Source organism: Wasmannia auropunctata, unplaced genomic scaffold, assembly GCF_000956235.1.
Source record: "Wasmannia auropunctata unplaced genomic scaffold, wasmannia.A_1.0 LD336116.1, whole genome shotgun sequence".
NCBI lineage: Eukaryota > Metazoa > Arthropoda > Insecta > Hymenoptera > Formicidae > Wasmannia > Wasmannia auropunctata.
In genome coordinates, this window is record NW_012026774.1 from 2,347,320 (window position 1) to 2,375,275 (window position 27,956).

General features: G+C 46.2%; 1 protein-coding gene across 7 annotated transcripts; it reads right to left on the bottom strand.

Moving 5' to 3' along the window:
- LOC105462620 (homeodomain-interacting protein kinase 2) lies at positions 1–27,748 on the bottom strand. Of its 7 annotated transcripts, none has more exons than XM_011709360.1 (18): positions 27,536–27,748; positions 15,036–15,389; positions 11,285–11,602; positions 11,104–11,196; positions 10,758–10,976; positions 10,293–10,665; positions 10,000–10,214; positions 9,182–9,505; positions 8,745–8,924; positions 8,510–8,656; positions 8,270–8,431; positions 7,629–8,044; positions 7,093–7,182; positions 6,299–6,565; positions 5,461–5,623; positions 4,995–5,182; positions 4,534–4,821; positions 1–3,860 (listed from the first exon to the last, which is right to left on the bottom strand). In XM_011709360.1, exons 2-18 carry the CDS (start codon positions 15,384–15,386, stop codon positions 3,662–3,664), a joined length of 3,993 nt encoding a protein of 1,330 aa, XP_011707662.1. In that variant the 5' UTR covers positions 15,387–15,389; positions 27,536–27,748; the 3' UTR covers positions 1–3,661. The 7 variants fall into 7 exon arrangements, with proteins under 7 accessions (XP_011707662.1, XP_011707637.1, XP_011707653.1 ...); XM_011709335.1 differs by having other exon boundaries at positions 8,510–8,671; XM_011709351.1 differs by having other exon boundaries at positions 8,270–8,419; positions 8,510–8,671; positions 9,997–10,214.
- Between the last annotated feature and the right edge of the window lie 208 nt (positions 27,749–27,956).

The following is a 27,956-nucleotide window of genomic DNA, read 5'->3' on the forward strand; positions in this document are numbered from 1 at the left end:
ATTTTTATAATGCGACGCGAGTATCTCTACTGTCATACGTGGAAGCATGTATGTAATGTTAATGTATGTATATGTACAATTCGGGCGCGGACCGATCCGTTATGCCGAGAAACCGAGAGAAGTGGATACCAAACACGTAGCAAATCGATTATGATGATTGCGATGCTTCATACTGATACGTCATAGCGCGCTCAGTCTATGTCGAAGAAAAAGAAGAACGGACTTCCCTCTCTACCTATCCCTTTCTTTTTTTCCCCATTACAAGTTATAATTACCCAGTGTAAATACGATTATTCGTTAAACAGGCACATCGAGTTGGTTAAATATTTCTTTTTTTTTGTTTGTTTCTTCCGTGTACAATGTGTACAAACATATTAATTGCGTATACGAAAGGGCAAATCGCTCAATCTTAAGACAAGGGGAGTTAAACTGCGTAACTGTAGAAAAGAAGAAGAAGTGAAGAAGAAGAAACGAAGAAGTCTATAGGGTTTTGCTTTTGCCGAAGCAAGTTCGGCATCGTTAGATTACGTCGATTCGTCTGATGCCTCTCGATATAAAGGCACTCGAGAGATTTGCGAGGCTATCATGGACCCGATAGCCGTAACGGCCCTGCTCTATAAGTTAAATATAGTTAAATTGCAGCTGTATATCGTTTGTCGCTTACTTATTGTATCGCGTAAAGGGCTCTCTTCTCATTGATACCGGTAACATGTTTAAAACTCCATTACACCTACACTACACTTGTATATCTTTATATATCTATGTTCTATAATTTTCTCCTCTCTCTCTCTCTCTCTCTCACTCACTCACTCACTCTCTTTCTCGCTTTTACGCTTTCGCTCTCCCTTCCACTCACATTCTACGTGTAAAATATCTCTAATTAAACTCTGGACGTGAATCACTCTCTAAACAACATACCGCAATGAATCCCATATACGCCGAATATTACCGTTACAAACTTTCTATACATTTATATTAATAGAATTAGCGAAACAATGCCTATAAGCGTTATTTCCATTAAATCACGAAATACATATATTAGCAGTTGCGTATAACGACGCCGGTACCTGAAAAAATGACGTGCGTACCGCGTCTATCATATACCGCCTGAGAATGATAGTGTGAAAAAATCATTGATGTGTAAGATGTCGATTGTAGTTCAGAAAATGCAATAAGGAAGAACATGATTGAACGAGAAAAATGTAAATTGCAAAACCTCGTTTTATGAAAACTATTTATAAATAGAATTGCGCTCCCTCCCATCCCTCCCACGTATCATTATTATTACATCTATATACGCGGAAAAATGAAATATGCGAGTTTGTGATATCCGCGAGAAATTCTTTATCGTAAGACCCATTATGATACTTTATTGCTGTTTGGCATACATTTCTTTCACAGAATGCTTTTCCTTGTCTCTCTTTCCCTCCCCAGCATTCAGGAAGAGATCACTCTACTCTGTACTCTGAAAACAGAAACCATCATTTGCTCTCATTTCTTTTTTCTCTTTTTCATCGATTTATGCAGTGTAATTCTTGATTCGTACATGTTTCTCTTGCCAAAATGCAAAGCGTTAATGCAAAAAAAATATATATATATTCACATGAGGTCGTTAAACTTATATACAATTTATGAATATTTCGAAATTTTAATAATAATTTCGCGTTTCAAAGCTTAAGGCATGCTTGCCCTCTCTGTGTAATACGTTATTTATACAATTTAGAACGAAATATATTAGACATAAGAACAATGATGGCTAGCTAATGACAATGATAATGGGGATGATAACGAGTACGATGGCGATGAAAATGATAAGATGAGTTCGACGATGATGTAAAGTAATAATCTAAGAATAATAAATAATGAGACTGTTCCAAAAAAGGCACGTCAAAGCTTTTTGTCGATTCGGATGTCGTGCAATCACCTTAATAAATTCGTGACACGAATTCTAAATTCCTTTCTTATTTCTGACGAGTATACTCCTATACCTACGACAACCCGAATAATCCTACTCGAAGAAGTTTGGAATATGCGATACAACTAAATAATGTTACGTGTGGCCGTATGTACGTGTATACGTGTACACGGGCACGCGCGCACGCGCGTGTGTGTGTACATGTGTGTACGGTGTATTAACGTATACTTGAATAACACGCTACAAACTACAAAGAATAATGTGGCTACCTCGTTAGTCTTGAGTGCCCGTTATGAATAAAATATCGTAAAAGATAGAGCGTTACATCCCTTAGCGATATTCTTAATGTAATCGAAAAATTCCACGAGCAAGAACAGAAAAAAAGGAACACTACTACAACAACGGAAAAGGGAAACCTAAATTCGCTAAAATGATTTTGTTAAGGAGCATTAAAAACAAGATACTCGCGCGCGATATGTCCTGCGACATATCATAAAGAAATGCAGACTCACTACGCGGTTAAATTAAATCGCTATTGTAAATCGCATATGAAGGATGTTTCGTTAATAACAGTTTCCACGCGCACGTGGACCCGACATTGCCACTACATGCGTATATCGTCTATCGTCGATATTAATGTTCCCGATCTGTTTAAGTCACATATCAGTTCCATATATATATATAGATATATGTATATATATGTATGTACAATAGAGAGAGAGAGAGAAACCATACGTATGGGCCTTAAGCAGATCGGGACAATTCGATAGAAAATTTTGGTCTGTACAATGTCCTTATAAACTCTACCGTTTCCGTAATAAAACTTCGGTGTCTCTGGAAACTTACGAAATTTAAAGCATGCCGCGTACATCGAGATACATGTGTCTCTTTGAATTAAGAAAAAAAAAGGAAAAAGAAATGTGCCAGATGAGAGACTTCGTTCGGGAGCGCGCTATCAGGATTATTGAGCTCATCCTATTTTTATGCTCGTTAGAAATAAGAATAAAATGTGATGCAACAGCGCTGATAGCACGCTCCCTGAACGTAGCCTACTTGAGAAATCAGGATACCAATCGTATAATATATGTGTTTGATAGGGCGAAACGTGAAAAATTTCTCCAATAATTTCAATGATAAAAATTTTCACTTTTCACATTTCCGTCCTGGGGAAAGTTCGGTACACGATCGGTACCCCGTTCACGTACAATCGCGTGTCAAAGTAGGAGTCTTTCTCCTTCGATTTCTTTCCTTCTTATGAAATCGTCACAGTAAGACGATGGAATTGTTTCAGATACACAAGAGACGTAACAAACATATACAAAGAGATCTAGTTACACTGACCGTGATCTCGTGTCTCGTTTCCTACGAGAGCGGTCGGAAGGGAGTGGTCGCTGCTTACATATAGGACGGATTGTCAAAATTTGTTTGCCTTAATGCACCCCTGCTCTCTGTGCTCTTTTCGGCAAACTCGTTCGATCGTGAATGTATGTGTTGTGTGTATTTCGTGCCACTGATCATATTCGCAAAATCGCAGCGGTTCGGACGCTCCCTACCCGCTCACTTTATTAGCCAAGCGCACGAAAACGAGGAAAATCTGCACGACACCTTACTTTCATCGTTCCATTTGATTCGATTACACGTTCGCTGAATTGGCACGAGCGGCTCGTAAGTTCCCAGAAAATCGTACAATTACTCGTTAGTTATTTGTTCGTACACAACTCTTATCCACGGCTCGACGGGAATAATTTATTCAGTAAACCATAAACTGGAAGGTTGGTATTGGTGTTTGGCTGGCGAAAGCGGGGCCAATCCGTAAACGGCTGTAGGCTGCATATGCGCAGGCAACGGATGTGCTGCGTGACTCGCCAGTAACGGTCTGGCCGAGCTGTGATGAGCTGGCGGTGGCAACGCTCGACTAGAATCATATAACGTTAATGGAGACGAGCTGTAAAAAACGGGATAACAAACATTAGAAAGTCTCCATAAAGCTCTAAAAAAAGAAAATTATAAATTTTTTTCTTATAATATAGATATTCATCATTGTTGAATTCACACATAGCATATCTCAGGGTAAACTCAGGAAATGAAAAACTTTGACAAAATTCTACATTTCAAGTTTTCTACCAGCAGGATCTCGATGTTTGTTATCAAATAAAAAATTCTCAATGATATTTCGTTTCATATATACATTAAGTATTAATACATTGAGAATTTTTAGCTTATTTATTTAAATATAATTCACTTACAACGAAGGATATTCTTTCATCGTAAATTTAAATAAATAAGCTAAAAATACTTAATTGTATTAATATATATGAAGTGAACTTTGTGTCACGCGAGCATTTATGATTGAGGTTTAATTTTAACAATCATTTTAACATTCTGCATATCAGAATGATGTAATCGAGTAATCGAAAAGTATAGGAAATAAACATCGATTTCTTGCGAATTCGCGCTCCTTATTAACCGCATGCCACAAAACGTAACGTTTTATGAAAGAAAGAACTCGCAATCGTAACTACTTTGAGGTCATAGATGACGTAAATTGAACGCCAGAACAAAGGTGTAAAAGATGGGTGTAAGACATGCGTGCATGAAATAGTTCTCTAGTTACCCACCCGGGTGTGAATCCCTGATACGTGGGCACTTGTTGCTGCTGGATAGCGGTAGCAGCCTGCGATGGTGCCGCAGTAACGTACACAGGAGGCGGCACCGCGTGGGCTCTCGAGCGCACGTGAGCGTATTCCTGGTAGAGGGGCTGTCCCAGGTGCTGGGCACTTCCTATCACAGGCCCGCCGGCGGGACTCCTACCACCGCCACTGCCGCCGGGACTCAGATGAGCCGGATGCCCGTGATGACTGTGGGTATGACCCGGATGGGCTGCCGTACCTACTACCTGGCTCTGCCTACAAAACCCATGCATGCACGTAGCAAGCGCCGATTATTCGATGAGAACCATGCTCCGCCGCACTATGTAGTATCGCGTCGCAAAAATCGTTCTAGAGTTCGTCCCATAATTATGGTACATGCCTCAATTAAAAGACGCGGATGATCATGCCGAGGAAGAACGGATTCTCACCTATATTGATGCACAGGATTGGCCACCACCCACTTCTGATGGTCTCTCGAGTGAGCAGCCGGTGGTTGAACATATTCATGCTTGTACTCGGCTCGCTTCCCAGGCCAGGACACTCGTTTGTCCGTGCCGGTCGTGTACACGATATGCTGCTCTTGGAGGTGAGGATGCGCACTACTCGTAGTCACATACTGCAATAAGGGGTTATGGATATTATAGACGTCAAATAAAAAACTATTTATCTTATAATTTATATTATAAACAAACATTTATCAAAGAAAATAAAAAAAAATAAGAAAAAAAAACTATTGTTACACACGGCTTTTTCCCCCTTCTTCCTACCTCCCCCTTCTCTATCACTGCTCTTGCTGCTCTTTGTGATTTAGCGATTCCAAGAAAATCGTGAATAAAAATGTATAAAGAAATTAGACGAGGGGGTACAGGAGGGATATTAGAAATCTAAGTCTACCTGATAGGTCGGTGGCTCTTTGCAAGCTGGCGCGTGACACGGATGTGGAGCAAGGTACTCGACACCGGGCTCTGGCTTTGTTGCAACGTTCACCATGTTACATTCAGATTGCACCTTCGCCAACAGCCGCTTCTTTTGTGACTGAGAGGAATATCCCGAGCTACTGCAACAAAAATACAGGAAAAGTTAATTAAGAAGTTTAGCAATTGTACACACTTTAGGAATTAATTCGGGAATTATTAAGTAGAATAAAAAAATAATCTAATTTAACCTATTAAAAAAATGCTGAAAGGAAGGACGAAACTCCACAATGTCGCTGTTTTAAGAACAATTTATATGCGATGGATATGTGTGCGTGCATAATTGATATAGTAGTGTGTAGTGATGTTTATTACTACAGCAATGTCGCATGCACACTCGTCAATTCAAATCGTACTTTCCTTTGTAAGTTTATTTCTTTTGTAAGTTTCAAAATAACAAACTCAAGATCTTAAAATATTCTTATGCATTATTCAAATGTGGATTGATATTTATACTTTGATTATACACTGAATCATTTATGTGGTAACAGGAAACAGTAAATGCAAAACTTTTTCATATCATTTTGTGTCTCTCCATTTGCATATTTTCTCTCATTTTGGAGAAGGATTTTATATTCTGCACAAATGAAAAAAAAAGCAAAAAATACAAATTGTATATTTGATCAGTATTATATACGACTGCAGCATCCTCTTAAAAATAAGAGAATATGATTTTGAGAGTTATTGATGAATTAATTTATTAACAGATTCCTCTCGCAGATATCTCGCCGACATCGACGTCATCATTGAACGCTCACCTGCTAATATGATGTTGTTGTTGCGGCTCGTGTTTAATTAACTGCGTGGTCTGCTGATGCTGCGAGTGTTGCGGCAGATATAAATGGGCATGCGTGCGGCTTGGGCTGGCTTCGCCGTCGCTGTCGCCAACAGTGACACAGCTAATGACATTCTTGCGTTGCGTTCGATGTGACGACGAGCTGCTATGCGTCACATGCCCGTGCTGCTGACTGTTCGCGTGCGTTGAGTGTTGCATCGGCTGTACAACGCGCGGCGTCGATTGAGTGCTGCAAATTCAAGGAGAAGGACTTTTTTATTCAGAGCCATCGAGGCGGTTATCGTCGCGTGTTTCAACCATTGGCAAGTTAACGCTGCATCCATGAAATATCGCATGCTAAAGATGATTTGCAACGGAATTATTTATTAAGTGACGTAGCTTTGTGTTAGTCTACAGTTGTTTCACACCAAGCTCCGCAACCGGATCCCTAAACAGCCCGTATCTATCCCGTGATAAAAACCAAGTAAATTGAATCGTTCAAAAAACAAATTTTATAATATATTTGTTTATGCCAAGGATACAATATAAATATGACTCGTGAAAATCTCTACAATCCGTCATAAATCTGTTATTTTTTCCGAAGCAAAGCGTACGTTAGGTAAAAATTGATTTTGAATGACTTAGCAACAAAGTATCGAAATGAAAAGTAGGAAATGAATCTTATCTTTTGTGAATCAATCTGTTAACTGCATATTCTCGACGAGACTTAATTAATTATCATTAATCACATAACACCGCCATATTACATTAATATACCTTCGTATGACTTCTTCACGGACAGGACGTCCGTCGCCCGACAGGCGAGTTGCCAAACTTTGACAGGCGCTGCACTGACGGTCTCCACAGCTGTCAATGATACCATGCGTGATTCTACTACCAACTATTGACTAATAAATACGCGTGCTTAACTGAATATTTTTTACAAAAAGATAATCTGCCAAAAAAGTCTGCTAACATTTTAAATATATATATTCTTAATGTTTTCTAAAATTTGCCTATTGAGAAGATTGATTTGCAAATTTAAATATTGGCAAATACAAGTTTTCGTAAATGCTACAGATACGCGAAAAAAAATTTACACCAGTTATTACATTTTACATGTATACGAATAAATGAGAATCAAATCTGAATTCTACGAAATTATATCAGTTCCAATCTCTACTTGAAACTAAAAGTCTAAAGTCTAAAAATTGAAAATAAAAATATCCTAAACTACAATAAAATGTCGTATTTTTGATATACTAATTTATAATATGTATACTGGGGCTGTAGGCATTCGGTATAACACTCACCATTTTCCAGGTGCCTCATCTTCACTATCACTAATCGTGATAACGGAAACGGCTGGCGAAGGCGTGTCATCAATCGTGATGGTCTGCTGTCGCACGGATGCGACTGGCTGATGCTCCACGTTATGACTACTACTATGTTTGCTACTGTGATGATGAGATTGCACCGATTGCTCCTGCCAGTGGCTGCTCGGCGAGTGTCGTCGCATGCTACTTGGCGGCGTGCTCTCCTTGACTCGTTTCTTCACTGGACTCAGTTGCTGCGTCTCTTTCTTATGTTCATGTCTATGCTGAGTCTGCTGAGGTACCGTCACATGATGCTGATGATGTTTGGTGACGGTGCGCTTGCCCCAGCTCTGCGACGGATGCTCGACGAGTGCGCTAGCATTGTAAACTTCCGTGACAGGAAATACCGGCCTCTGATCCTTCCCCAAAACAAGGGAGATTAATTAAAAACTGAATTTTCAAACTTTACGATGCGTAAAACGTTAGGGAGAGTGCTTTAGAGAACGCAGCGATAAATGTGGAAAATATCGATGTAGCGACGTAAAGTATCACAAAAGGAGAAAGAAAAGCTACACGCAGATATTGACAAATTTTAATTTTACTTTGAATATTACGAGCAGTTTATTGACAAGTGCTACCTGTAGAATAGCAGAACTGTCGACGATGAGAGGCCTTCCCCAATCCCCGGTATCGCTGAGCAGCGGTTGTTGAATATGTTGTGGTGGCAACTGCTGCCACGCAGATGGTACGATTGCTGCCATCTGACGACTTCCACCGGGCCAAGATGTCTGTACAGCATTCTATGATGATCATAAATGTATATCAAAACACGCGAGACCATTTTACGGTCATTCGGAGGTGAACATTGTTTTACTTACGGTAAGCAACATTTGCCGACCAGTCTCGACCATAGACACGGGAACTGCAGCGTATTGCTGCTGGGCAGCTACAGCCGCCGCGGCCACAGCTTGCTGCGATATAATGGACGATTGTATCTGCAGAGGTGCTTGTTGCGCTTGCGGGGGCTGTGAAACAAACCGCTATTAAAGGCTACTCATTCCGGTAATAAAAACTAATTAGCGGTAATTGCTCACACATGATAATTATTCTTACTTGAGCAACAACCACGTGCTTCGCAGGACTTGGCATAGTCTGATAGCCGTGTGGTGGACACAATATGCCAGGTACCAGTTGATGCGGAAAATCGTGAACGCCACTTCGTCCGCTGTTGGATCCGCTGGACGAACCGCTATATTGTGTTGCCCGTCGACTACTGTTACTATATATTTGGTACTGAAATTGGAAAACATAAAAAATATAAGAACCAATAGTTTTTAAAAGAAATTAAAAGAGGAGTGACACCGTGTAAAAGATATTGACTCGTAGTCGGCAGATCTCGAGTTCGAGCCCGACCATCACATATACATCTTTCATAAGAGATTGATTATAAAGTTAAAAAAGATTTGAGTAAAACATAATACTGTAATCCTGTTTCGGAAATAATAAATATATACACATATAAATAGATAAAAAAAATTATATAAACCTACCAGATTGTCATATCCTGTTTGCGCGGTGCGATGCTCTCTGACTAATCGCTGCACTTGATTAGACAGTTGGTTGTTGAAGGTGAGAGTCACCGCACTGCCATTAGTAGTCGGTACAAAATTGGCTACTAAAGACGTTGGTGGAGGTGGCTGAGGCGCCGGCGGAGCCTGATGATGTGCAGGACTCGCAGTGAAGTCTCCCGCGCGCCTGCAAACCTCCATCATTTGGACGGAAGCTTTAACGTTGTTACAATGCGCGTAGTCGACTAGATGCGCCAGAGTAACAAACGCATGGTTCAGTGCCTCGCCGGGTGTAATACGGCGCTCCTTTAATCCAAAGGACAATTGTGAGAAAAATTCCAAGTACACGAAAAAAAAATCTTATTTTTTCCCCTTAATTAATATTCTTTGACCGCCCTGTGGTGCAAATTTAGACCATGGATTTTTTTTCTTAATTGTTTTTCTGAAACATCATTAAACGTAAATCAATTTTTCACTTTTAATTATTTTGAATCGGTTTTTATACCCTCGCCAGATTTTTTCCTTTCTTAAAAAAGACTAATGATTGAAATTGATTAATTCGAAATCGAGTTACAAATCGGCAAAGATCGATGGTGCAAATTTACATCTGTACTGACGGTGCCCTTGCCCAAGTAACACTCGACGATAAGATCGAGATAATGTCATCTTGACTAAAACTTGACGAAAGTTTCATCGAATTTTATGTCAATTTGACGTCAGTGTGACATTGTTACTTGGGTGATACCCTCCGCCAGATGTGTGCTCTTGAAAAGTTAAGAGCATCAATTAGATATTACTACCTGGTCCATTGTAAGCATTCTCTTCAAGAGATCAATAAACTCCCGCCTGTCCGCTTTCTCTGGCAAGAGTTGTCCGCCGTCCAAATCAGTCGGTACATTAACCTGACCGATATCGTCAAGGCAATTAAAAATATATTTTCTCGCTTCCTTGGATTTGATACCAGTCTCTGCCTCGTGTTCTTCTGGTGTCTTTAATCGCCAAAACGGATATGTACCTGGAAAATACACGTGGAATTTGTAAGAAAAAGCTCCCCGCTACTCGGTATCATTAGTGTCTGCATCAATTTACGTACTGTCCATGTCCCGGTAAAAGAATTTTGTTGTTTTGCTGGCGTTGTTCAGCATATGCTCCGTCGGTAGGCCCTGCGTTTGACTTATATATCGAATCTGATCGTACTCGGAACTGCCCGGGTATAAAGGCCATCCCAGAAACAACTCCGCAACCACACAGCCGAGCGACCACATATCTATCGCTTCACAATACGGAAGTCCCAGTATGATCTCGGGCGCGCGGTAGTATCGTGATTGAAGATAGGTGTTACAGACGGCTTTGGACACGTGCGAGGCTGATCCGAAATCAATGACTTTCACTCGATAGGGCTGACGCATCGGATCCACCAGCATAATGTTCTCCGGTTTCAAATCGGCATGTATCAATCCTAATTGCTGCGAAGATAAAGGCATTTGCCACGTTAATTCTCAATGTCAATCCAAGTGACCGAATGACATAAGAGCAACCGACTATAATGATATTGTACCTTCAGTTTCAATAGCGCGGTCAATACTTGTTGGAGAATGGGCCTGATGTATTTGAGAGGTAGGGGCGAAAATTTATTCTGCTTCAAGAAATCGTAGAGGTTTTGCTCCAGCATTTCGAATACCAAGCAGGTATGCGACTTGTGCTGGAAGCACTCGTAGGCGCGCACGAAATTGAACTCATCCGCATTTTCCTGACTAAGTCGAGACAGGATGGAGACCTGCAAATACGTCATTCAACCATGATAAATTGCCCGATGTAATACAGAATATATAATATCCAGTCGACGAGTTTCCAGTTTACGAATTATTAGATCGCGCGTCTCTTTCTAATAATTGCGTGCGTACCTCAATCTGACCTTGGCGCGCATACGATGGATGGTTCTTTAGAATTTTGATGGCTACTATGTCGCTTGTCCCTTTTTTCCAACATTTTACGACCTGCAAGAAATCAATTTGTCAATTTAGCCCGCTTTAATAGGGGGAGGAATATACAATTTAAAATATAAAAAGAATTTGTATTTCTTACCTGCCCGAAAGTACCTCTGCCGAGAAATTCGAGGACCTCATACTGGTTGGTCATGGAGTAGAGAACTTCGTGCTGCACCAAATGATAGTCCCCGTCGCCCTGGGGATTGCTGCTGCCACCGCCGTTGGCCGCGTTGGCCACTTGCTTGCTATGCGCCGTCATGCTTGCCTGCTTGCTGTGCTGTTGCTGCTGTTGTTGCTGCAGCTGCTGTTGCTGTTGGGTATGGTGCTGCGACACTACAGTACTGCCGACCACATTCGCGTTGGCGGAGTGAACTGCCAGGCCGTCACCATTACCTTCCCTCGACCAAGTTTTTCTCTGTAGGAGGAGTATATCTTTTACAAAAATATTTGGGCATTAAGAGGTCGCCGTAGATGGTAGAGCACGGAGGAGCGGCATATCAAGTTGGGTGGTTGGAAGAATGATAAAACGAGAGCAATCGCGCCGTGGAGCAACGTGCCTCTCGATACACAGGCCCTCGACAACAACTCGTACATCTCCGGACAAAAAAAAAACGCTGCAGAGGTGCGAACTACCTGTGACGGACGATCCCAGAAGCCGGAGATTTTCCGCGTCGGCGTCGACGCGAAGGAGAGCTTCGATCGCCACCGATTGCGTGATTCGCATTCGCGCGCCGTTGGAGATCAATTAACGGACGCGTGCCTGTGGAGCGAACGCTATGTATCGCATACATCCCGCGCGTTCGTGCGTTATACGTGAACAACGGGCGCCGTGAATCAAACGCCCGCTCGTCAATCGCGGGAGGATCCAGGGAAACGATCGCGCGCGCGCGCTCTCCCTCTCTCTCTTTCTCCTCTTTCTCGATCATCGGCGAAATGACCGTCCGCCCGGTTCCCCCGGCGTGCCGCCGATCCCCGGTGACGCCGCGCATGACCGCGATTCCACGAATCCGGCAGAATTTCGCGGACGTCACGCGGACGATACGTGCGTGTTCGCGATATCCGCGCGCGATGGCCGGTATGAAATATGTAATGGGAGCCTTGAAAGAGCGCGCAATCGATAGTTAACTACGCCATACGGGAACGTTATCTACGTCGCCGACTACGCGCGCGTCCGTGACACCCCGCGACGTTTCGCAACCGATAGGCAACCGAAACACAATCGCCGCGGCCCCGCAATTATCGTCGCCGCCGGTGCGCCGCGGCGCGTCGGATCGGATGCACGCGCACGCGGCACACGATCGTTAGGGGAGACCGGTCGAAGATCGTTCCGGGCTGGAGGAAGAGGCGGAGGGCGACCGAGCGAGAAGGAGGAAAGAATCTTTATGGCTTCGAGGAATCGGATTATTCGCGCTGAGGCCTCTTCCTCGGGGCCTCCGTCAACGATACCGATACACCCGCTTCCGGATGGCAACAAACTCTCCCCGGTGCGCCTGAACGCGCGGATGCGTGCTCTCCGTTCCGGGTAGAGCCAGTCTCGTGTCTTCGACGACGAATATTTTTTTCCTCTTTTAATAAATAAAAGCGACGTCGCGGAGTTGGCGGTCGCCTATATGATTCGGTCGAGGATTCTCGAATCGATCGGCGGTTCGTATACGCGAGAGGATGACGTATAGATGTATGTACAAAGCGCCGCGAATATATCGAGGCTCGTTTGTAGTGGTATTCATAAAGTTAGTTCCCGGTAATAGACGTCACTTTCCCACGACGTTGCGCCGTACGGTCGCGAATCGGAGAATTAACAAGCGTCAAGGAAATTGTGATACCTCCCCTGTCATTAGAAGCTCGTTACCGCTCGGACGTACGCGGTGTTTTGCTGCAAACGCTAAATCAAATGCGCGATGAGAATGCGCGCACGGGGACCAACTCGAGGACTTTGTCGATCGTTTCGGAGCATCACGGGATATCGACGTGCATGCCAAATAGATTCGATTGCTGGCTATTTCCCGGGTAGAAATTTGGTCCGGTATATGTTGGATTCAGTTCGCGCCGGATCAGGCCCAAATACATCTCTTGGAGTACACCAGATTGGAGTATATCCGGTAATTACTTTGGTCTTTTTCATATATCGGACAAAAACAAAAAATTGAATAACTTTAAAAAAAAAATTATTTTTAATAAAACACAATTTTTAAATGTTTGACACTATTCATATCTATTTATATTTTATGCCCAACTCTCGGCCCTGATTTCTATCGGATTGTGTGCCGTTTAAATGGACAAATTAAATGGATGCGCGGTCGATCTAGAACCTCGACTCCAAAGCTCGAACACGAGTCTCAGCGTTGCAACAGAGAGACGGCGAGAGCCGTGCGACGTAACGCCGCGCGGTGCGGCGCGGCGCGGCGCGGCACGGCGCAATGGCAACATTACAAAACGTTTTGTATATCGCGAACGGCGGAGTGAGAACGTTTCGAGAAACACTTGTATCGTGAGCACAATGAATCAGCGAAAACATCGCGACATACGTAGCTGCGAACCGTGCGATATTACCGAATCGACATCGAGTCACGACTGCGACGTGAAACTTTGTTGGAGAGATAGGAGCGCGAGAGGACGTACCGAGAATGATGTCGCGTCAGACGAGACATTAGCGTGATTCTTAAGCGTTAAGCTTAGACGTGCCACGCACACCAGACGAAAAAAAAAAAAACAGATTCACGTCGAGCCTTGCGAGGTCTCGGGATTAGCCTCCAGTCGCCGATTAATCCTATTGTATAACGGCTATAAACGCGGAGAGCGATCCTATTGAACGATCGTCGTGATGCGACTGTCGGAGAGACGCGGCCGAGAGATCGGTAAGATGCAACGCGGACGAGCGAGTCGAACGACACGCGAACGAGACGCGAACGGACGGTACAGTATCTTCTCGCTACAATCCCGTAGATCTCATGCCTTTCCCTTTCGCCCCGGCTTGCGGCAAGAGGCATCAGTTGCGAAGCGGAGAAGTATCACGACTTGCCGAACGCGATCTCAGTTAGAACGACCTAAACTCACGGCCTGCGCCGTATAACGTATGCCAATAAGCGGTTAGCGGCCATTAAGTTTTATTTGTCGAAGCGCTAAAGAGAGGATGGCGCGACACACGTATATAGCGAGACCGCGGAGGTGAGTTCCCGTCCCCTGTCCGCTCTCCATTAAGGAGAATTACGGAAAACTAACGACGGAACGCGTCACCGTAGTTATTCCCGTTCTTGTAATAACACGTATACGAGCGCACCGGCTAACAGTCGGTGCCCAAGAGGGTAACGGAGCAACGGCGAAACGACAACAAGCTGCTGCGGAACACGAAACCACGCAAACAAATGACATTGAGACATTGCGGATTGTTTGCTCATTGTGCACACTACGCGCCGCACTAGGAGAAAAAAAATATACAAGAATGCGCGTTTAGCGAAAATATGGACAAACATTGATAAAAACAAAAAAAAAAGCTGAAAGGAAAAAAAAGAAGAGAGAGGAGAGGAAGAAGGAGACTAGTCAGACATTGTTAACATCGTTAAAAAGTCGAACTTCTGAAAAAGGCGATGAAACTCGAAGTGCGAATCTCTAATTTTAATTCTCTAATTTTGATCCTCAGCCCCTGCGCGATTCAACGTTACACACGATCTTTAGATCTGTACTAGACACAAGAGGAGTATAGAAGTCAACGAGCCAGATTTAGCGTGTTGGATGCGTAGACACGTGAAGGAATACGAGGAAGAGAGGGGGAGGGAGGAGGTGACCGTAGAACAATTATAAGCGGCGACAGGAACGGCGAAAGAAACGTAAGAAAGCGGCATCAAACCAACCTTCTGGCCACAGCGTTGGTACGTGTCTAAGAGCTTGATCGTCGAGGCTCGTACCAGGGTCTGCTGGTTCGGGCTACTCTTCTGCAGCGCATTATTGTTGTGCAGCGAGCTAAACGCGGTATTAGCACCGTTCACGGAGTACCGTTGCTGCAGACCGGTATTGTCCAATTGGTTATAGTCGCTGGTCGATTGGACCAATGCGTGCTGGATCACCGGCTGGCTCACGTTGTAATCCAACTTGCGCTTCTTACTGGGGTGGTGAACGGTGTTGTTACTGCTGCTGCTGCTGCTGCTGCTGCTGCTGCCGTTGACGCTACTCGTCTGCTGTGTTTGGATGAACATGTCACACATTCCCTGCAATCAGAAAGTAACGGCCTCGTTAACGCCGAACGCGGCGGGTTCCATTTAATTTCTTTACGGCGCGAAAATTTTTATTTTCGCTGTAACACTGCATTTCGCTTATTGCTCCGATATTGGTTTCCCCTATAGACAGAGATTTAACTGTTAAAAGAATAGCAACACAAAAGCTTACGTTTTTACAAAATGTTCTCTCGTATCGCCCGAAAAACTAAAACGACATCGATTGCGTTAAATATTCGAGTAGCGACACCATTCCCTCGGACATTTGAAAGACACCTCAAGCACAAAAGTGTGAGTCGCCATGGCGGGAAGAAATACCGCGGAGAACACAAAAAGTAAGGCCAACGACCATGAATATTTTAAAGTCTCCTTCGCCGACGTGTGTCCACGTCGTCGGTTTGGGTCAGTGATTCTCAAAGAGCCTGTCGCCAGATATCATATTTCTACGGGCGCGAACGGACCGTTCGGAGCGGCGCTTCCACATTTTTTTATTCAATAAATATGACCTGTTCGCGACGGGCGTTTGCGAGGAGCAAACAATTTCCACGGGACTTACCGGTTAACCATCTCGGAGAACAGTCTTTTATCCTCTCCTACCTATAGTCGACGTATAACTGAGAATTCTCGACGCTCGCGTCTAGGCTATTAGCCGCTCTTATCATGCGGATACATTAACGTTTTACATTTCGAAACAACCTGTCGGTGCGTTTCGGGACTCTCTATTTTAAGAACTTCTTAGGCCTCTTCAGCCTATCGCGGAAAATCGTAAATCTCGACGCGCGAGAGATATGCGCGCGCCACCATGTCCTACATTGAAAATTATTGCTTTCATACGCGAAAAATGAAGACCGGTATATCGCGCAAGACGACCCACAAAGAATGAGCGCTTCGCCCGAAACGTTTATCGCGCTTCCATTGGAGCGCGGCCGATTTTCGACATTAATCAAATTCGACGTCAAGTCAGCGGAATTCGGATTAATCGTGGCTTAATGATTCAATGTCGCAAGGTTCCCCCCAAATTACGGCGGCGTGCGATACCCATTTTCGCGTTCGCTATCAACACACGCCGTAATTCCATCTGATCGCGCTCAGATACGTAGTATTGCACAATGCGCCTGTGACTCATAGTCAGAGTTGCCGCCCGAATAATACCGGGCGTACAAAAACGACCGATCGATCGCAATCCCGCAGTGTCTCGGGAAACACAGCGCGGTTTCAATTCTACCCTCTCGGGCTCTCCCGCCCTTCCTCAATCTATCTATCCTATCGGCACGCATCTCATTCTCTCTCTCTCTCTTCCTCCCTCTCTCTCTCGCTCTCTCTTCACCGTTCTCGCCATCATTTACCCGCGTGCGCGACGTGCTCTAATTATAGTGCTGACTGTCAGAAATGCTGGTCGGCATTATGAACGATCTACGGTACCACGAGGTACAGTTACGTTTAAGTTAACCGGCTCGACACCCGTCAGATCCTAACAAAGTGGTGCAAACAAGTAGTACGACCGTGCCGGTCGCCTGGCGAACCATAAAAAAAAATTGATCTCAGTATCTCACCTTGGTGCAGGGTTACGGAAAGACGTACTCCTCGCGTTCTCCATCTCAATCCGAGTATTTAAAAAAAAACTAGACTAGTTGAAGAGATTATAATAACTGTATTACATTCAATGTCCAACGTTGGAACGTCGTTTAATTATACATATTTATCATTACGTGCTTTTACAGAATCAACTCTCAAGTACAGAATAAATACGACTTTTACGAGAAATAAAAAACGAGGTTTGCGCGTGACGTATACGCGTAACGATATATTATCCGTATATTTTGCTCGACGTCGCATAAAGCGGGGCGTATACGGGAACGTATACGAACGCAAATGGAGATCGCGGTAATCCGTTTCAGCGAAATAATAAGCGCGGCAACGGGTAACTCCGTAAAACGCTCGTCGGGAATGCGTTCGGGGTAATTCATCAGACCGCGTCACGGTGACTCAGCCCCTCGAGTAAAAGTAACGAAACTTTGCGTCACCCTGTAGCGACCCTCCCCCGCCCCCCCGCGCGCCCGTAACCGACCGTGTATGTGGCGCGGCGCGGCGCGCGCGTTCGCGTGTTATACGTATAGCGGGGTACGTATAGGTATGCACACCGCGCCGCGCTTATATTCCGCGCGATGAGTCAAGCCGATCGATTGATGAACGGGGAAAATCCGAGCTTGTGCTCGCCCGAACGGCGTAAACTTTCCTGGCGAAATTGCGAGGTAGCCAAGTTAACTGCAACGAAATCCGAGTGTCAAGCCGTCGCGTCCAGGCCGTCTTGACGCACTCGCGTCAAGACTGCGTCAAGACTACAAGGTGATGCGAAAGTACGCAACGCGACGGCAACAGTATGTCGGGGCAGTTCTATCTGCATTGTTTTTCAAAACAGTATATACAAGTTTTATTATTTTTCTGTTTTTCCCTCAAAACTTTTGGAAATTATTCAAAAGCGGAGGCGGAGCCGTGTGTGTATGTGCGCAGAAACGTGTTTTTCATTTTTTTTTACAATAAATAAATAACTCAAACAGATTCACTGCTTCTTTCAAAATTTTTGAAATTTATCTTCAATTCGATAAAAATTCATCTCTAGCCTTTTCGTATGTAAAGACTTACGCGTCGCTTTCCGCAGAACTTTTAAAACATCCTGTAGAGATATATTCAATGCTACTTGCGTTTTATGACGAGTGAACGTATACAAATAATACGTTAATCTCTCGCTGGACATGACGATAGATTTACAATGTGGGCGTTAATATTTTTCGAAAATCGTTACACGGGATATTTAGCAATACCGAATGGCGCGCCGTCCGCGGCTCGCCTGTCGTGCGGCTTCGGATTCCCGGCAGTGCACTCCGATGAATATCGCAAAAAGAGAGAACGCCTGGCAGGGAGAGAAAACTGAAAAGAGCGCGCCTAAGTTTATCTTTAGAAAAACACCCCGCGATGGTCGCTAGGAAAAACCGCCGCCTACGATGTATGATAAAAAAAAAGGTTATCCATTTTTAAGGGTGTCACTTTTCTAGGTTGCTGCCACGTGAATGCGTAGGTAGGGCTTAATAATAGGACGCCGCAAAATCAGCGGGGAGAGGCAGCGCCTCATACGGTATTCGCGGCGTGCCGCGTAATAACGCGGTGCGTATATATACGTGTACGTTTATTCGCGTATTTCCGAGAAGCACGCGGAATTCCTACGGCATTCACGCGAAAAGCACGTAAAGAAGAAGAAAAAAAGGATTTATCTCCGCACACTTTCCGCTCGTTCGTAATAAAAAAAAAGAAAAAGAAAAATCGTTTATCCTAGCTCTCCCCCCGTGACATCGAGTTTTTCGTCCGCGTCCTCCGGCACGGCAGCGGCAGATAACAACTGGACGGCGATCGTATTACACATCTGGAAGAGACGTCGTAATCGCACGTTATCTCACGTGACCGTAAGTAAGAGACCAGAAGTAAGAGCGTAAAGATTCGCAGCGGTCGTGCACCGGTGACCGGTCATTCACTGATGCATCCACCCCGCGTACATTGATAGCACATAATCAATATATGTACCCGCGGCACATCTGCGAGAGAAAAGTCGCTTTTAAAGGTGACTCGAGCGGAGCGGCGAGCGTGTGTATATACGCGATGCGGTAGCGCGTGTCGTCCGCGTGAGGCGGAAATATCGATATTCGCGTGAGTATCACCATCATCGGCACCGCAACGGCGCGACGCAATGCAACGCAACGCGACGCGACGCGACGCAACGCAAATGTAAACGATCGCGATGCGACGCGACTGAAATCAAACACGTGACGCGGCAGAGTCGCGCCGTGTGGCGTCTCACATAATCGCGAACCATTATATTAAATTCATCGCGCTACACGCCGCGGAGCGCGGCTTAACCCCTCGACCGTCGTAAATTAGGCGTCTAGCTATCGGCGACCATAAACGTCCGACGTTACGCACCGTATTTACAACCGGCAATCCTCTCCTCGCGAGCGCGCACGGACAAAAAAGTTCGCCGACAAATTGAACGTTCGTGCGTTCATTTGCGCAACGCGCACGCGAAACGGCATCGGCCAACAATCGAGGGAGCGCGCGCGGAGCGTGTGTAATCCTTCTGCGAACCCCGAGCGCGCGGGCGACGCGGCCGTAAATATACGCGCGCCTAAATGCAAATGTGACCGCGTAATGTAATCCCCAGTGGTTCCACCGGGTCGTCCGATAAAGACCGCGACGCGCGCGATCGCCCAGTAAGTACGCGCCCCAAATCGTCTTAAAAGTCCGCGCGTTTGCTTCCAAGAAACAGAATTGCACGCGTTATCTACGGAAAGCTGCGGACTTTGCAGTATGTAACCCGCGTTGAAAAAAAAAAGATACGGACGTAAAACGGTTTAGAGATAAGACTTTAATTACATCTTTAAAAGACTGGCGCGCGCTCTCGGCTTTTCCTCGTGGATATACGCTCCAGGTTTCTAACTTCTTCTTCTTCAATCATTTAAACATTTCACAAGAGAACTGACGCTCTCGACTAGAGAACGTAGAAACGGGTTGCGATAATTCGAAATGTTCTATTTTCGGAAAGCGCGGCCGGCGCTTCATTAAAGCCTAATCGAAGCCGTCTCGCGTGAACGAGCAGATATCGTTGTATCGCAGGCGCGAGGCGGTGCCGAGGCAGCGGCGCGCGGCGATGGCGGCAGCGACTTTTGTGTCTTTCGCATTTGCCGTGCACATCGCGCCGCGCCGCGCCGCGCCGGTTAAAGGTCTGTATTCATCGATATATCGTCTCCGCGAAGTCTAATTATAATTTTTACGTAAATCCACCCTTGCGCAAATAAACGTGCGTTCACGCGGAAATAAATCGCGTACCGGCTCGTTGTTATTATTACGCAAGGTGCACGCCGGCGAGGCGGGAGGCGAGCGCGTTGTCTTTTCGTGGAAGACGAGAAGCGCCGATAGCGTCGATGGCGATTAAGCAATTGTTACACGGATTAACACACAATGGGGAACGCCACGCGCCGCGTCCTTATGACGTCAATCCTGTCGAAAAAGAACACGCGCTTCCTATATTCGAGACGGCAAAATACGCGAAAGGACTCGCGCACTCGTCTTGACATACATTTTTTCTCTCCTTCATTTCTTTAACGAACGAAAAAAGATCCTCCGCGCTCACTCGCTCGTTTTCCCATTTACGGTATAATTCGGCGTTCTCGCATTCGCGGTGCGCGTCGTGTGTGCCCGATCGAACACGCTTTACATCGCGCGATTTTGTGTGCGACGAGACCCCGCTCGTCCCGACCGAACGATATTTATATATCGATCAAACTGCTCCTTCGGACGAAATGGAAGGACAGCCGCCCCCTCGCAACAGGAGAGAGAGAGAAAAAGAGGGAAAGAGAGAGAAGACACTTTCGTCGACGTATATTTGCTGCGATGGTTTTCGAGCGAAGGCGGCCACGGACCATCGCGCGGACGAGGGAAGAGCTAAGAAAACCCTCCACCCGCGTGGGTAATAATGGCCTGCCTGCCGAGTCGGCATGAGTTAACGTGGAATATTGCGGGAGGGGAAACATTACGTCGCGGCGCGTCATTACCGTCCCGAAAAGGATATCCTTCTCCTCCGCTGAGCTTCTAGGGCGTATCAAGGATACGAGGATACAATTTACTACCATTTCCACGTTCTGCAACAATTTCGACATCTCGTCTCTCTGTCAAAAGAATTTTTTACGCTTTCTCGCAAATCGCTGCCTGGGAATCGAAACATCGGAATCCGCACTTTCGCGTAACAAAGGCAAATCGACACACACGCAGAGAGAGAGAGAGAGAGAGAGAGAGAGAGAGATATTTTAGCCTATAAAATAAAATATAAAATCTCCGCGTACAGGCGCGGGAGAGAAAGAGTTTCTATATTATACAATACAAGTAACGAGAATTTGTTGAAAACAATTACTCTCGTGGCGTTAACAACATTAGTGCAATCGATAATTGCGCCACACGTTAAACGATATAATCTAATCGAATGTAATTAAATCGGGCGTCGAGCTAAAAATCTAGTATCGAGTGTCTTTCACGAGAATGTGCACTTTTCAACACGCGTTGAAGCAAAATTGGCGCGATTAACAGTTTGGACGGTCGCCAATAATGGCCTTAGATAGACTTATGTAAAATTCGTGGTAAAATGCATTTCCCCCGGCGACGTGACGTGTCACCGCGCTTAACAGCCGGTGCAACGTGCCGCCGCGCCGGGCATGAGTGCATGCGTGTGCGTGCAAGATAGGTTTGACGCACACTCACACATGCTCACGCCGCACCGGTGCCCCATGGAGAACAGCCTGCACAAAAATGCCTGCTCTAACGGACAGGCAACATCCTGAACTGCCCGCACATGTAGGTATAGTGCAATCGTGTATACTAAGGTCCGTTCGAAAAAGACTGAAAGAAAGGAAGAAAGCGAGCGAGCGAGCGAGCGAGAGAGAGAGAGAGAGAGAGAGAGAGAGAGAAAGAAAAGGAATGAAAGGTCAAGCTGACAATGAACTGAAAAAAGAGGGACTTGAAAAAAGGACTGGAAAACATCGTACATATATCATTACATTTCTTACGATCCATTTTTTGTTAGTAAACTTCAAAAAAGTAAATCATTGACGTCCGCAATCGGAAAACAAAAACTCGCAAATAAAATGTTGAAATTTTTAACAATGCTTCTCGAGCGCGCGTCTATATGCTCTGTTATTGCGTGCTTTTATTTTAATCCGATGTCTTTCGGCCTTTGGACGGCTTCCCAGTTTTTATGACACGTACGTTCTTTTCTTAACTTTCAGTGCACACAGTGATTTTCCAGTTCTTTACAATGAGAGCCATTCGTGTGTTTTTGTAAAGGATCTGAATTGATTTTCATCGCTTTCACAAGTATACAAAAATTATTAAATTAGTCATACATATTTCAACATTTTTAGAAAGTTTTTGTAAGGTGTATTGAAAAAAAATTGTATCTTAATGTTATAATTAATTACAGCCGACACGAATGACCCAATTCGTGTGTATTAAAGATTAATCAATAAAAAGAACAAATACAAAACACAATGAATAAATGTGCATATTTTATGCTCTGTTTTTTAGCTATTCATTATATTAATTACACTGTGCCGATACTCGATTGTTACATAAATGCGCGTAACACATTCTAAAATAACTAAAAAAAAAAACAGCGTACTTTGGATATTCATTTGAAAAGTAATGTAAAATAAAGGGAAAAAAAACGTAGTGCGCATTGTCGTAGAACGAACGTAGGATACAGCACGGTCATTCGAAGCACTTTCCCCAATTGTGTAGTAGACTTAATACGTATTCAAAACAGCCCGTGTATAGATATTGAATACTCGGCTATTACCTGTGATTTCAGGTAATGGCCCCGAGCGAAAGGCCTCCGGCTATAATTTTGCGTATCTGCCCCTTCGTCAGGCGGAAACGAAAAATCATATACAGCTCGGAACGAGGGTACGTAGTCGTTTTTGTCATACCCGCCTTTCTCTCCGGGGATCAAGTAGGATCGAGACTTCTCGGGGATTAAGGAGGATTTCCATACGGGTCGCAGCATCATCAACGTCGGCCCGATTGCCAGTGGAAATTAGCACGCGTATGCAGATTAGGTGAAAAGGCGTATACCAAGCTAAAGTGGAATATCGAAATAACGGTCGTGTAACGATTTAATTCAGTATAGAGAGCTCGCTTTAATTCGAAAGCCCGCGAACGAGATTCTCCATGAGCCAGCCACGCGTGTATTCGCATTATTTTCCAAATGGCGGGGGCCCGCCGCATCGCAGTCGGGCGAGCCGCGTTTGCGAAATACGCAACATACGAAGTTTGCAACGAGCACCAAAGTTCCAAACATCGCGCTCGTAATTTCGAAATGTGGCACACGCACACGACAAAAAAATTCCGCGCCTCATGGCTGGCTCATATCTCGCGCGCGTGCGACTCCGTTGGAATCCGTTCGCATTATCACGTCGTATCTGATATTCGTCTCTCGGGGATCGCGACAAGAAAAAAAAACGTGCCAGCGAACGAGTAAGAGCACAATAAAATTGCCGTTTCGGCAATCAGCGGGCGCGACAAAGCAGATATGTACACTCGTCTTCGCGCGGTTTTATTCCGCGCTCTACTCGGAGATATTCGATTTTGCACGCTTCAGGAATAAGGTAGCAAATAGCGATTCGTGTTACAAGTGATAATCAAAAGTCTCCGCATTATTTTCTTTGCCGCGTGGCTGCGTCCGATCGACATTTGGCGACAGCGAGCCGTCTCTCTTTCTCTCTCTCTCTTTCTCTCGCTCGTTCGGGTGTGCGAAACAACTTTGTTTTCCCCCTACGCTTTTAACGCGGGTGAGAGAGAGCCCGACGGGCACGACGAGCTGCCAAAACCCGAGGCGAATTACGAAACGTAAGCCGCCGGCCGGCCGAGCGAATCGATAAGCCCTTACCGAATTCAGGCCTGCCTCCTCGCGAAATTGCTAATTACGGCACCCCGGCCAGGGCGCTCCCCCGATGCGCGTTACGGCGCGCACCGGGCGAGACCGGACTGAAAGACCCGGGGACTACCGTCGTCCAGGACAATGGCCATCGTCGAAAACGAAGGGCGACGGGCTCTCCATGTTAATGGCCAGGTACAGGGAGATACATATACCCGCATCGGAGAGCGCACGGTCGGGTCGGAGCGCACTGGTTGCGCCCGTGTGCTCCGATGGAAACTACCCAGCCCCGCGCGCGCATATACGGGGTGTGCCCAAAAATCCAACACACACACACACATACACACCCACACACACACACACGCGCGCGCGTGCATCGCCGGGGATATATGTATATCGGAGAGGTTTCTCGTCGTGTCGATACGGCCGCGGCCGAGATTCGATCGGCGGAGAGTTGTCCGACTGTACCGTGACGGTGACGAAACCGTCGAGCGTGTACACACACACACACACATACACATGCACTACCGCTCAAAGAAGCATTTGCCCATTCTATTTTTCTTAATCAAATGAAAAAGAGTGAATTTCTATTTTCTTTTCTAGTCTTCTAGAATTTCTATAGATGTTACGAAAAATGCTTCTTTGGCTCAAAATTTTGTGTTCTATCCAACGCTTATTTGCTGCTACAACAACGATACAATTCAAAAAGCAAAGTTTTTCAGAAAACTAAATTTCATTACGTTTCGAATCATTAAAATTTTATAATATTGATTTCGAAATGCATATTTTGGTATTACAATAACTGATTGTAGAGGAATAAAAGTATAGTCTTTCTTTTTTCCTTTATGTTTTCGTTCTTTTTCCGCAGGCAACTAAAAACAACAATTTTTTTTAGTTATCATCGTTATTGCGGCAAATGCGTGAGCGATATGTAAAAAAAAAAATAGCAGAGTTAAAATGAAATTTAGACATAACAGAGACACGTACAAAAATCGGAATGGCAAATACTTTCGAGCGTTAGTATGCATATATGTATATGGGAGGAGAACAAATATTACACGGAGGTATCCACCGCGCGTGAGCTTCGATATATTTTTGCCAGGACTATAACTTTCGAACGGCGATACGTAGACGTGCCAACTCGACGCTCGTGCGTCCGTACGTGCGTGCGTGAGTTTGCGCATGCATGTCGCATGTCTTATACGTGCGCGTTACTCGGGTTTAACAACCATCGTCAACGGACGTACGTTATAAGGCCCCGATGAGGACAACGTACCGAGCACCGGCAATCGCGAGCGATAGCGTGACGGCGAGGAAATCGCGATCCAGAAAGACGTCCGCGACGCGACGCGACGCGACGCGACGCGGCTGGTTACCGGTCGACCGGCGAGCGACAGATGGTTTCGAGAGGAGAGTACTCGATCGAACGTAAAAAAAAAAAAACGCGACGTAAAACGACAAAATATACGGCGTCACGGTAATCGGATTTTCCCGCGAGAACGGCAACGACCGAGGGATTCCACTGATTCTCCAGACGGCCGGAATCCGTCTCGCTCGCGATATATATTTGCGATTTTATCGTCGCGGGCTTCGCGACGTTCCCTCGAGGTGCAGCGGCAACGCGGACGATCGGTTACGCGGTCGTGATCGAGCGAGACGGGAAGCGAGCGAGGCGGAAACCGTGTCAGCTCGCGGCGCGGTGATTCGCGTTTTAAGGCGCAGAGCCGAACTCTTATAATCATACCCGCACCCGTGGAAAAGTCTAACAATATAAATAAGTCCCGATGGGCATTCTCTCGATGACGCTTCACGACTGGGTTGTTCATGCGCCCGCCATCTCGATTTCCGCGGCGAATATTTACGTAAGAAAGTGCGACGCGGCGAGGGGTACTCGCGCGTGGAAGGAAACGGACGCGGGTTGCGACGCTGTGGAAAACTGGTGTTGCTGGCGATTTGAAATTCGACGTCGCGCCGGGTTTCTGTATTCGAAATCATTTCCGCCGCGCCGGTCAGTACATTTCCATGCGGGAAAAAAACTGATTTAAAAAAATATACAACAGAAACTGACGCATATCTCTTAATAATTATCTCTGATTAAGTGATAAATGGTAGAGGGGGGAGGGAAGCGGGAGGGAGAAGAAAAGGCAGGAGCAGCGACAAAAACGGTGAATAATTCATGACGTCGATGGCAGAAGTTTCTTAACGCAGTTTACGCCCATTTCGACAACGCGACGCGTACAGAGGGAAATGCTTCGCGATTTCTAGGTTACGTCGAAACCGATCGACTTGCAGGGAGAGTCCGTCGATGTTTCCAAGCTACCAGGTTGCCACCGGTCGTCCCGCGGAAGCCGCATCGTGGCCGTTTTCGCGACACGGCTACCCTCGGAGCCGCGTTTGTCGCGCTCTCGCCCGTCTCCGGCGAGCGCGGGAGGCGCGAGAAAGCGTTCGGGAGAGCGGAGCGGAGAGAGATCCAGGGAGATACTCCGATTCCTCCGAGGAGAGTGCAATTGAGAGCGAGAAATTCCATCGCTCTCGGCCGAGCCGAAAGACCGGCGTATCTCGTTCCTCGTGTGGATCGCGGTTCGCCTCGTTCCGGGTGAAATAAATAACTGTAATGCATCGCGACGCTTTTCGGCCGGATCGGGTTGCTCGCGGACGACATTCAAAAATAAGACCCGCGCGCGTCGACGTGCCGGGAGGGGAATGCCACCGCGCCACTCACGACGACGACGACGACGATAATGAGTCCCCCGCAGTTTTGGAGGTTAGGTCGGCCTCCGGTCGGCTCGGGCGCGACAGATGTTTTCCAGGGTTTCGGTTTCCGATTCCGCGATTGTACGGCACGCATGTATAGAATAGGAGAGCCATAGTTAGGAGAGCTATTCAATCGACGGGACGGAGCCTGGTACGGGGGAAAGTGCGGACCGACAAAGTGCAGGCACTGATAGACTGCCAGCCACACGCAGACGTATGCCGAGGGGGGGAAGAGAAAGAGAGAGAGAGAGAGAGACGGGAATACGCGGACCTTTCGCCCGCGAGGAAGGGAGAAAGAGAGAAAGAGAGAGCGTGAGATACGCGTTGTCTCGGCTAGGTTGTTATCGCGAAGTTCTGAAGACCCACGACCGACGTCACTGAAGAAGATACCCAGGATGAGGAGGAGACTCTTAACTTGTTTACACTTTTCGTACATATACGCGCGCCACGGCGTGCGCGTACGTGTACGTGTATTTTTGCTCGGTAACGACGGTGCTGGTAGAGTCCACGTATGGGCTCGCACGCTCGCTCGCTCGCTCGTTGGCCGTTAGCGTCGAACGCGCACACCGTGTATAGCGTGTGGCAAAGCCAGGAACGGACATTTCACTCCGCTCCGTCCTGTCACGGCATGGGTGCGGGTCGTCGACGAGGCTCCGAAGTATACTCGCCCCCGGAGTCCGGAGTATATTACTCCGAAAAAGCGAACGAGATGAAAAAGAGAATCGGAGCAGGCGGATGAACAAACGATTCGTGGAAAATTTGTCTCCCAACGGAGATGGACAAGTCGTAGAAAAATATAAAGAAATTCATCGCGAGAAGAGAGACGACGAGCGAAAAACGGCAAAGAGAAACTCACCCGAGGAACACACATACACACGTACAAACATACACATATATACACATATACTCCGCTCACCTTCTCGCTTCTTGGCCAGTGTCTCTCTCTTTAGGGACGGGCCCGACGGTCACGTAGCCGCATGTTCCGCTTATCCGCGGGCTGTCTGTACCCCCGTCCGGTTTGTCGGCCTCCCGTCAGCGACATACAGCCATCTTGCGTAGCGACTGGTCTGGCTCGTCGCGCGGACGCCTTCGGTGCGGTGGCCCCCGGCGAGAGCGACTGAGAGAGGAGCGACGGCGACGACGGCGACGACGGCGGCGGCGCGCTGCGGTGGGGGGCAGGAGCGGCCGCTGCTGCCGTCGGGCGGCACGTCGCGGGCGGACGGGCGAGCGAGAAACGACGACGGCGGCGACGACGACGACGATCGCGCCGCCTGATGACGATGCGCGGCCGGTAGGACGGAGCGAGACGACGACGACGACAACGACGAGGACGACGA